The sequence below is a fragment of the Electrophorus electricus genome, chromosome 14 (assembly GCF_013358815.1).
Source record: "Electrophorus electricus isolate fEleEle1 chromosome 14, fEleEle1.pri, whole genome shotgun sequence".
NCBI classification, from domain to species: Eukaryota; Metazoa; Chordata; class Actinopteri; order Gymnotiformes; family Gymnotidae; genus Electrophorus; species Electrophorus electricus.
The window spans coordinates 9,360,786-9,372,500 of record NC_049548.1 but is presented as its reverse complement, the minus strand read 5'-3'; the positions used below and the strand labels follow the sequence as shown (position 1 = coordinate 9,372,500).

The following is an 11,715-nucleotide window of genomic DNA, read 5'->3' as shown; positions in this document are numbered from 1 at the left end:
AAACCTTTATGGATATTATGGAATAAACGCCTAGTCTGTTACAAGTGGGAATATAAGTGAAGTTTAGCAAATTGTGCAGATTATTTTATTAAATAGTTGCAACAACTTTTTAAGCTCAGTGAACATTAATACTTATGTACATTTTGTTGGATGACTTGCCTCAAAATGATCATTACTGAATATAAAGTTGGTTTTCAGAAAGGCTGGCTACTCTTTTACTTCCACTTTGACCTCTGAATGTGAAGAAAAAAAACACATACTGGGCCTTTTTGTGTCAGAGAAGCAAAACGACTGGTGGTGGTATGAGGAATTTCCTCACATCATTGCTGATGACCAAAATCATTGCTTAGGTCCGTGACCGTCTGTGGCCTTAATGTGAGCACTACTAATCCCTTTTGGTCTGGCAATTAAATAACATTGTTCTCACAGAGTTGTCTACAAAAAGGCAACCTTTTCATGAGAAGGGAAAAATGTTCTGACCTGTTCTTTTTGGATCCTGGTTAGGATTATCTCTTTTTTTTCATATCTTTACCATTAATGTGAAACTTGCATTCTATACTAAGGGAAAAAAAACTATTTAGCCAGAATTCTGCATTTTAATCATTTGATATTAGTCTGGTGTTCAGCATGCGACATGGCACCAGATTTCATGTAAAGGAAAGCCTATTTGAGCCTTTGCATTCTCCCCAGTGCTCTTTCCCCTTACTCCCTCTTTAGAGGATGGAAGCTTTCTGCTCTCTAAAACACTCTACATTTACCATGTAACCCAAAATCAAAACCATCAGCAAGATTGATTTTTCAATTCTCTCTGAGATGTAGTGGTGATATGGGCTCCATTACAGCAGGGTGTCATAGGGCTGAGTACAGTGGTGACATAAGTCACGAGGCTCTCCACCACTCCACAAAAGATCCCCCACCTAATTCACTCTAATGACGACCTGCTCTGTTCCAGCCTGAGCACACACTTCCACTCTGTGTGTCTGTTAGTCCCCTATTCGTGCCTTAGTCTAGACATTTGCTGTGCATTTGAGAAGGCTCACTGGAGACTTGAGTGTGTAACTTTGAGGGCACTGTGGCAAAGACCAGCCCCTTCTCTGATCCATGTCTCTGTGCCATACAGAAATAAATCAAACCACAGTGCACTCCTTCTGTGCTTTCAGAACTTTTTCATTTAGAACTTTTTAATGATTGCTAGTTCCTTCCTAACAAAAACCTCCTCTGGCTACCATAAATTCAAAGGTGTCCAATGGCATTTTGCAGTTTGTTTGCTACTGCCAACTGTGGTTTCTCCATTTTCACTACTGGGATTATGCATTATACACCATGGCTAAATCACCCTGAAATTTTAGTGATGATATTGATATACTACATTTTGAACAGGACAAAATTATACACAAAAAGATGATAAACAGCCATTTTACCTGGCCTATGAACTCGGCAGTTTGGAATTTTGTACTTCAATGGGCATTTGAGAATGAATTCTGGAATCGGGTAATTTGCAGGAATTAAGGGATGGTTATGGAGACGTGCTTACACAAGGACGCTCAGACTAAGTGGCAGAACCAGTGGACAAGGTAAAAACAAAGCCTTTTGTACACAGAGAGAATACATGAAATACAGATACAGACACCATCTACAAAATGGGTCAAAAGCAGCATGAGGTATGGACTTGCATAAGGTGCAGTATATAGAAATATCTTGGTTCAGACAATTTTGAAGGTTGCTATGCCCATGTTACTTGAAGCAAACATGGTGGAAACCACCTCTCACAATATTTCTTTGCTAGGTTTCTTCTTTCTAAGGTTTCCTTCCTCTATACATGAGGCACATCCATAGACCAATGACATGGAACTAAAGCTTCATATTATGCAACAGCAAAACTCTGAAAAACATTGCATTTTCCATACTGTGAAGCACTCAGCACAATTAACATTACTTATATTTTCCATACTATTAATCACTCCATCAGTTTAGCATATATAACCACAATCTAATCCATTTACGCTGTCTCTAGACACAGCATTGGAGTAAATTATACTTCAATTATGTATTGTCTATTGACAATCCATGCTTTTAGCTTAGGAGGCACATTAGCCCAACATATAGGTATGTAATGTCCATTGCTCCTGAAATAACCTAACCTGTAATGTCAGTAATCTGAGTGTTTATAGTGTCCTTCATTACTGACCTGCCAGGGTCTGTCCCAGTCAAGGGGAATGGGGAAAGCTCCAAACCAGGCCCCAACTATGCTGCAGCTGCTAGTGATCTGAAGAGAAGTGTCCCACACGGACATCGCTCTGCAACACACTTGTATTTTTTACTCAATACTATAAACAACTTACGTGTTTAGAAATGACACATTTTAAAATGTGCATTCATGCATCTGTTGTTCACCCAAGCACTAAATACAGATGGAGGGGGGAAAGGTCATTGCAATCTTTTACAAGCACAAAAGCCACTGGGAATACTGTAATAAATCCAATGTGGGTAGGATTTGGATTATGGAAGACAGTACTCACAGATAACACATCTGTATAAACACTGCATATCCTCATCAGTTCAGAGCAAGTGAGAGTTACTAATAAAATACTTTTTTCCAAATCTCAAAATTACAAACCAGTCAAGGTAAACTAGGTTTTAAACTAAGGTGACGTATTGGATTACTGTTAAGTCCCCTTCTTGACCATGGTTCAAGATCGCCACCTAGTGGCACAGCGCTATAAAGAGCGCTACTACTACTCTCTCTCTCTATCTCACACTATTTGCTAATGGAAAAATGTTGAACAGTTAATTAAATTCAGGTGAATAATTTCAGAATTTAACCTGCAATGTAACAGTCATAATAATCAGCACCCACCCGTCTCTACTGAAGACCCGAATCCAAGCCTGCACGTTTGGCCCCAGGATACACAGACACCTCAGTGTGGTGAGAGTGGAAAGCAGAACAGCCAAGGAAAATGTCTCCAGAGCTGACCTGAACAGTGAAACATCAGCATCTGATATATAGTTTGGTCACAGAAGCGCAAAAATATTTTGACTTGATCTGACCCAAACTTTCAGTCACTATTCATTTAAACAGCAGTTGTGATCATCTGCCAGAAAATTCATCCCTTAGTACATGCTAAAAAGTCTTATTTACACATAATACTCACTCTATCAGAGGTGCTCCATACAGGACAACCACAGCGTGGAAGAAGAGACATGATAGCACAAAGTATACACAGGATCTGATAAGTCTAGATAACTGGCAAACAAACAAGAGAAATGCTTCACATGAATTATTTGTTTCATACAAAATCAAATAAAAGTTTTCTGTCTTCTTTTAAGATGACCATCTGTACCTTATAGTTTAACGTGTTCTTCTTTGTTGGTGGACTAATACCAAGAAGCCAAAACACAGCTATGTTAACGACAGCAACAGAGCAAGCAACAGAATAAAGCCAGACCAAGTGAGTCCCATACACAGAGAAGTTATCAACAAGAACAACCGGTATGACCGTTGCCATGAAGATAGAAGCAGCAATAATGGCATGAGCTGATGTCATGCCTCTGATCTCCACGTCCCACATGATCTCGGCTTTTCTCGTTTTAGTGTTTCTATTAAAAGACATTAAATTGATTACTTAATAAATGAAGATTCTGCCATGCACTCAAAATTAGAATTATGGGAATTGTAGCACTGATTTTATTTTGTTTATTGAAATCTTGAAAGGTATTTAGCTAGTTTGCTGGCTACATTAAAATACTAATATTCAAATAGCAAAAAACACATCGAGCATTAGAAATAATAATAAAAAAAAATTCACATATAACCGATAAAGCTAACCACTGCACACAAACGAAATTTGTAGCTAGATAACGGCCTCTATTTGAGAAGCAAAGTCTGACAGCTAACAATAGCGATTTTACCTAGCTTCTGGTTTACACAACAGTGCATTTGTTGTTGTACCTACCTGATGCAGTTGTCTAGTGGATCGAAAGAAAAAAAAACAATAAAACAGCAACAACAAAAAACTAAATATTAAACTCCATTATCATATAACAATACACAAGCAATATAAGCATGGAGCATAGCTAACCTATTTTAGCTAACTTTAATCTCGACGTCCATTAGTTCAGGGTATCAGGAAGTGACAGTGACAGCATAAACCAAAATAAAACACATTGGCGTTACTGCAAGTGAAGACCTGTGAAATTAATGTTTTTACGTTTGATTCTGATTAGACTCTTTTTTACCTCTAAAAATATAATAAACATCATGTTTGTTAGCTATGATAGATACATCATAACTTGTTTCTGCCCCTATAATGTGAATTATTGAATGTATCTGCTATTTATAAAATAGGGGAAAGATGCCTTGCATCTTAATAGAGACAATATAAAATAAATACTTCACGCAAGCTATTGCAGAGTTAAATTCGGGAATAAAGCCTGATCAAAAAAGCGTCGTTCTCTGTATTTTGGTGGGACTTTTACTTTAAACGCTACGTTTTCATCAGTCGTATTTTCTAGCTTCACAGCCATAACAGGTTATTTACAACTACTATTTTAAGAGATACACAACAATGGTTTGTGAGAAATGTGAGTATGTAATTGATGTTTTATTCGACGACGAATATAAATGTTTGTTTGACTTTGAATCAATTTAATTATTTGTTAGTTAGATATTGGGTTATAATGGCGTTACATGTACGTTACCCTGCTGTGTATCTTAACTAGCTAGCGCATTAGCTAGCGTTAGCCAGGTGGAAATATAGCAGGCAACGGATTCGTTTAAAAGGCCAGCAGAGGCAGTTGGCTAGCAACAGCTACTTGGTTAGCTAGTTAGCTAACCTAGCTAACTAACTGAATTGCTCGTTCTTTCTATCAGTTAGCTAAACTAGCTAGCTAACTAAACAAGTACAATTTTGTACTTGAAAGTGTGTCGCTGTTGCGTAGCATCATCTTCATGATCTATTTTTGAAGAAGACTAATCTGGTTGGCTACTGAGTACCTAGCTGAGTACCTAGTAGTATTAACAACTGTGGTTCTGAGCCAGAGCTAAAGAATGCCTGTAAGAGTCCTTAGTTTGTTGTTCACATGAAGTGCAGCAGTCCCCCTTTATGTAGTCTGTTCTCTCTACGAGCTCAGAGAGCAGGCCCAAATCAATAGACCACAGTCAATAGTAGTCAGAGAAGCTATAGTTTCCTAGCAGAGGGAATGTATTTGTAGGGCTGAGGAGCTGGTGAGGGAAAGAGAAGTGATTCGGAGAGCGGAAAGCAAGGTGTGCGTGTGTGAGAAGGTCAAAGGTGTGATGAGGATTAGATCTGGTTGGGAACATCTGGAGATTAGCCAACTGCTACCGGTTGTCTTAAGTTCTACTGGTACTAAGGAAATATTATTTTATGACATGAAGTACAGTATGAAGTCAGAGAGGGCAGGTAGTTATACAGAGAGAACAGAGTTCTGAATCATCAGATTAGGGGAGCATGGACAGTCCATGCCTGATCATCTAACATGATCTATATTCTAGACTAACAATGATTTTATACAAACAGTAAGAATTTTATTCTTACAATGATCATATTATGATATCATATTTATAAACAAGTTGAAGGTGAATATTAGTGTCTGTCAAGTAGGCCCTAATAAAGCTAAAATTTCAGTCTTGCCTATATTTTAGGTTATATTTTAAAACATACAACGTTTAGCTTTTCCTGTGCAAGTATGATATGTTACTGTTAGTCCAAACAGGGGCATGTTAACAGAAATGGAATCAGACCATTTTGGGTATTAAGCAGTAGCTTGTTGTAGATTCAGAAGCCTGTTATGAAATGTCAGAAACACAAATGCTTCACATTTGTAAGCTTTCAGTGTTCTTTCATAGTTTTTGACTGCAGTTTTGAATGTTCCCCTCCCCAGGTGAGAAGAAACTTGGACGAGTTATCACTCCTGATACTTGGAAAGATGGGGCAAGAAATACAACAGGTCCTATGTATAAAGAATTGTGTGTGTGTGTGTGTGTGTGTGTGTGTGTGTGTGTGTGTGTGTGTGTGTGTGTGTGTGTCATAACATTTTATCCATATGCAGTAGATGTGCTACAGGTCTACTGTGTGATTTCCCCCCCCCCCCCCAAAAAAAAAAAAGACACCAGATTTTGACAATGCAAAAATTAGTCAGTTCTAAGAAATCTTACCATGTAATTGATGTGCTTTACAGAGAGTGGTGGCCGGAAACTCAATGAAAATAAAATGCTGACATCTAAAAAGGGCAGGTATGTTAATGCAATATTCTGTAAATGAAATGAACTTTGCTACCTTGCTTATGTTGTTCAATTGATCATAATACTGAAATGTACACATTGCATTGTTTGTACCAGGTTTGATCCCTATGGAAAGTCAGGTTTTGCTACATGCAGAATATGCAAAAGTTCTGTTCACCAGTCTGGATCACACTACTGCCAGGGATGTGCTTACAAGAAAGGTAAGCTAAGTTAAAACGTATTTCAGTAGTGCTTAGTGTTTCTTGGTTGGTAGCTTTGATTTTGTAATCACATTTTGATTTTAATTTTGCAAATTTGCATTACATTCTGCATACTGAATAGTGTTTTTCTTGTGTTTTACATTTTGCCAGGGATCTGTGCTATGTGTGGAAAGAAGGTTCTTGATACAAAGAATTACAAGCAGACTTCAGTGTGATTGATCTCTTGTTGGCTGAGTCTGGGAATGGATGCATGAAAGTGATTTGCTGTCTTTAACTAAAACTTGCATTCAGCTGGTTAATATAGTGGAGTTTAGTGCTGTGCTCACCAATGCTGTCATTTGTGTTGCAGTTCAGCACAGTGATACAGTAGCTGATAACTATATCCATGCTGAAAATATTTTGATGATAGGTAACTTAAACAATATATAGGCTTGTACTGTTTGTATAAAATTTGATGCCTTTTTTCAAGGGAACTAGTGAGAGTGCTTGTTTCCCCTCCATCTTTTCCAAACAAATTATGAGTATATTAAATAAAACATCCACCTTTTTAGTTCATTTGTTAATACGATTTAAAACCACTCTACTCTGTCTTTCTGAAACAAACCTATAATCTCAGTAACTACAAAGAACCTTTTAGTAGCAAGTCTTCATTGTTAATATCTGTTGTGACATGTTCAGCCTAAGGTCTCAATTCTGACATTTTAAATATCATCCATTTGCAAAATGTTCATGGCTCACTGTACATTGTATTTTTCCCTGGTCTAAATGACACTGTAACGGGTATATAAAATTAAAGAGGATTATGTTTAATTCTAGACTGTTTATTGTATAATACCAGTATTTATATTGATAATTCATCTTTTTTATCATTACTTATTTTAACTTATGTATTCTTATGTGTTTCTTATAATTTGATTCCTGTAAATATTTATTTTTAGCCAAAATAAAATGGGAGAGAAAACCAAGTAAAGTAAATTCTTTCACATATGACAATAAAATATGAAAGGCAAATTATTTGAAATATCACACTGATTGATTTAACATATACTACATGGTTGTAACAGAGTAGTATACAATTATAAGATTGTAATTTTAGTGTCAGAATAACATTACAGAAGAAAAACTGCTATATCTGCTACCTATACTGTACTTAATGGGATACAGTGGCTGGTTTTACATGAATCCAACCAATTTAAACCAAAAAGCATTATGTGCTACAAATTAGTGTAGAGGAAAAAATATGACCCTGAACATTATATTTGGCATGTACTACCAAATGCATTATGCACCAATTCATTAAGTCTTGTCCATTTATTGTAAAAGGGCATTGAGTTGAAAGTGGACTTCAGGGTTCTTTATTCAGATGCTGGTGTCATAGGCCTAAAAATAATGTACATGAACCCTTATATTGCTTCAAAATGGTTCACACTCATGCACCAATTATCAGTCTCTAATTACGCTGGTCCTTTGTACGTTTACAAAAGCCACAAAGATATAAATTATACAGGAAATTTGCATTATTAAAAACAATTAATGATATTGGAGTCGAGAGCAAAATTACTTTGTTAAGCTTATATTAGAGTGATAATAGTTAATTTGTCAGCCTTTAAGGCAACTATGATTATATTTTTTTGCAGATTGCATTGTATTAGACTATAAAACTATTAAACAGTAAAAATAAATATTAGTCAACCAAATAGGACTTTGCAAGCTCTTTCTATGAATCTGTACTAATGACTGAGGTGATATTTGACCAGTAATAGTCAGCAGTAAGACTGGTTAGAGTGGTATGTGCATTAATAACAGTAAGTAGATGTCCCTGAGGTTCAGCTGTAGGCAGTAAACTATGCTCAAAATGCAACTAGCTGGTGGACAGCTCTAGAGCTCTGGCTCAGTAAAAATCTGATAGCACCATAACAAATTTAAAACTTATTGATTATTGTAACTTGTAACTTATTGTAACTTGCTCTTCTGAAGTGTTTTTCAGAGTACAGGGGACTCAAGTGACAAAGCAGTGGCACACTATGAATTCTTGACCAGTGCCATGAACTCCTCCTTGGTCTTTGGGTCTTCCCTGAATACACCCAACATCACACTGGTCACAGTGCAACTGTTCATCTTCTGGACTCCACGCATGACCATGCACATGTGACTGCAACAAATAAACAGGGCATCCAGTTGAAAATGTGAAAACAATATTTGTATACTGACACTGTAACTGAAGGTAAAAGGTAGTGATGAAGTAAAGACAGAAACGTCGTGGAGAGAGTTAAATAATGTGTTTTTAAGCAATTATATTTTTTATGTGTGTGGCAAGGAAATAGATACTCACGCTGCCTCAATTACTACTCCTACTCCTGCTGGCTGCAAGGCGTCAGAGATTGCCATAGCAATTTGCTTTGTCAGGCGCTCTTGTACTAAAATAGAAATAATATCAATGAAATCATTAAGATATCATAGAGAAAGCAACACGTTAAAAGCATGTTATCCATGACTTAGACATACTGACTAAACATGAAGATACAGTAACTTTATTTACAGTGAAGATTACCTTGAAGTCTGCGACTATACATTTCTGCAATCCTGCAGAGCAACAATATTGGATTAGGAGATTCAGTATGTGCCACAGATTCACCAACTGTATTATTAACTATAACATAACATTAAGCATAACAAAGTTCTTCTTTGCTGTGCTTGGATAATTCCTGTGCACTATACAGACTAAATTACAGTTACAGCCTTTAAAAGATGTTCTTATCCAGAGCAACCTGCTTCTTTATCAGTACAATTCTGTTTACACCTTGGGAATCAACTCCATAACCTTGTTGTAGGTAGCACCTTGCTCTAGTACTCCCATGTAAGATATAGGAGCACTACAGAGAATTAGCCTGTAGTAATTACTAACCCTATGATCAATATATTTTTAGGGGTTATATTGACCCATTTAATTCCTTATTTAACTTCTTGTAGTAATTTTTGTTTCTAAGTTATTTGTATCTCTTTCCACCTGCACGCGTAAATATTTAATGATCATTATTGTATTATTGTTTTTAACCCTTCAAAGTATACTATAGAAGAGTATTTAATCCCTTATAGACAAGGGTTTAGGGCCTCTATAATATATGGATTTATATTAATGTAAGAAATTAACATGATAAAATGAATAATGGAGACCACAAGTCTAGAGCTGAGTGCTTGTTGCTTGTTCATATGGACTGGCTGTATAGTACCAGTGAAAAGCACAAAAGAACTTAATACTAAATGAGGTGAGAGTGGTGTAGGCTCTGTTGCGTTTCCAGTGGCTAATGGAGAGTGGATGAGGCTGAGGGGGATTTCCTCAGTGCCAGAACTGAGCTGGCTGGGCAGTTTTCAGAAGGGCATGATGCAGTGCTAGGCTTTAAGACTAAGCCTTACGTCAACAGGCAATGATAACAGAAGCACTCAGTGGTGCATCGATAACACAGCGCTCATTTGCTTTCACTCTAATGTGACATCGAGGACATTTGTTACCAATATGGACTGGTATGGTATGGTGTGTGTGTGTGTGTGTGTGTGTGTGTGTGTGTGTGTGTGTGTGTGTGTGTGTGTGCGTACACTCACCTGGCAAGTTTACTAATCCCAACCACTTTTTTATTTGGAAGATATCCTATGTGAACCTGAGGACAAGAGAACATATATAAGTGTGCTGTTTGATCAAATCTGCCCAATGAGGTCTTGTCTTTCCTCTCAGTCACTCACTCAAGAACTTAACAGTGCTCGCTTTCTCTCTCTCTCTCTCTCTCTCTCTCTCTCTCTCTCTCTCTCTCTCTCTCTCTCTCTCTCTCTCTCTCTCTCTCTGGATCTATCTAAAAGTCTAAAATAATAAAGTTTGCTTAAAGTTTTTCTAAACTCATCTGTTTGCTTTTATGTTTACCTTGCCAAAAAATGGTACTAGATGATGTTCACAAAGAGAGAACATGTCAATATCTTTCACTATAACCAGTTCGTCATGGTCTTCATCAAAGACGGCATCATTAAGGATATCTGCAGACACAAATGGCGCATTACTTTAGTTACAGCAGTTGTGTTCAGTGTGGCATAGTTTAAAAGGTCCACATAAATAACATGCTGTTATGAACCCTGCATGCATATCATATTTGTTTTCCTTGTAAATTCTCAACGGTAAAAATCAATTAAATGTTAGTTCTCTTGAAGGGTTCCGCAAGTCACATAAACGCAAAGGACAACAAAGACCTGAAGAATAATTGGTGCTTAACCGTTATGCCTTTCTAAAGCGCGCACGCTGCACGCAGTGCACCCACACGCAAAATGCGCGTAACAAGAAGTTTGGTGCCTGTTAATTTGCTCCCTTAACGTGAAATCATTAATCATTGCTAAACTGAAACACAGACCACTTAAAGTGCTGCAGAAAGTACTTACCGGATACTGTTTCGTGGTACCCCTTTGTAAGAAACTGCATGGCTTTAGCAGCACGCAGTGGCGTTCGGAGTAGACCCTGTCGGTCGGTGTCCTCGCCCAAACCTCGAAGTACTGTCGTGTACGCAGCCTCTAAATCTGTTAAGCGCGTTTCGTCCTCTGCCTCTTTTCGAGACATTTCCTTTTTGTGCTGAACTTTTTTCGGCTCGATTGATAAGGCGCTGAAGCCATTGCGGCAGAGGTACTCTGTAACAATTTTGCTGTTGCACAATCCGTTAATTTCTGCAGGGTTCTGGTAAGCCATTTACTGTGCGTAGGTTATCGGCTGTATGTATTAAATAAAACAACTTTATATAAACCGAACTGACGTTTTCTAGCTATGGCTTTCGTGGCGGTAGCTTCACCTGTTGGTTGAATCTTCTGGCTGGTTTTCTGAGCAGCGCTCTATTTATACGGGCTCGTATTACTCGCTCCGTCCAATTCGCTCAAATCGAAGATCGCGCAGAAGCACTTCAGTGATGACGCTGTATCAGTATCTTGATCTGACATTTCATCCATGTAAAGGTTACACAGGTATGGAATGCGTTAATACCATGAAGTCACTTCCTAACGTAAATCGATTTGTGATATGAACTCAGATAATATTAGGTTTTCTTGGTAAGTATAGGACCTCACGTGGTTCGACCTCATTCTGCACATAAACCCCTGATCCTGATGGGTGGCGGGGTCATTCACATTATTAATAGGAATTATCAATAGTTTAAACTGTACTCAAAGTTATTTCTTCCCCTCTTGAACCTTAAGTAAACACTGAAACAGTTTAAATTAAACGTATGT

At 37.5% G+C, this 11,715-nt stretch overlaps 3 protein-coding genes across 4 annotated transcripts in view; 1 reads left to right on the top strand and 2 right to left on the bottom strand.

Annotated features, from left to right (window-relative positions):
- pigf (phosphatidylinositol glycan anchor biosynthesis, class F) overlaps positions 1-4,135 on the bottom strand; it is a 4,914-nt gene extending 779 nt beyond the window's left edge. The window contains exons 1-6 of one of the 2 annotated variants that reach the window (XM_027002638.2): positions 4,080-4,113; positions 3,954-3,966; positions 3,342-3,597; positions 3,153-3,244; positions 2,858-2,974; positions 2,189-2,297 (exon numbers count right to left, since the gene is read on the bottom strand). In XM_027002638.2, coding sequence (XP_026858439.1) covers positions 2,189-2,297; positions 2,858-2,974; positions 3,153-3,244; positions 3,342-3,569 — 546 coding nt within the window. In that variant the 5' untranslated portion in view covers positions 3,570-3,597; positions 3,954-3,966; positions 4,080-4,113. Of the gene's footprint in view, positions 1-2,188; positions 2,298-2,857; positions 2,975-3,152; positions 3,245-3,341; positions 3,598-3,953 lie in introns of both variants that reach the window. The other variant, XM_027002637.2, reaches the window with a different exon arrangement.
- Positions 4,136-4,494: 359 nt separating this feature from the next.
- Positions 4,495-7,272, top strand: cript (cysteine-rich PDZ-binding protein). The gene is made up of 5 exons (XM_027002668.2): positions 4,495-4,581; positions 5,902-5,967; positions 6,199-6,253; positions 6,359-6,462; positions 6,613-7,272. The coding sequence occupies exons 1-5, from the start codon at positions 4,566-4,568 to the stop codon at positions 6,675-6,677; spliced, it is 306 nt and encodes a 101-aa protein (XP_026858469.2). The 5' UTR covers positions 4,495-4,565; the 3' UTR covers positions 6,678-7,272.
- A 1,212-nt stretch (positions 7,273-8,484) lies between these two features.
- On the bottom strand, positions 8,485-11,182 carry gch2 (GTP cyclohydrolase 2). Its single transcript, XM_027002697.1, has 6 exons — positions 10,882-11,182; positions 10,376-10,485; positions 10,063-10,118; positions 9,014-9,045; positions 8,795-8,879; positions 8,485-8,614 (listed from the first exon to the last, which is right to left on the bottom strand). Exons 1-6 carry the CDS (start codon positions 11,180-11,182, stop codon positions 8,485-8,487), a joined length of 714 nt encoding a protein of 237 aa, XP_026858498.1.
- Positions 11,183-11,715: the final 533 nt, after the last annotated feature.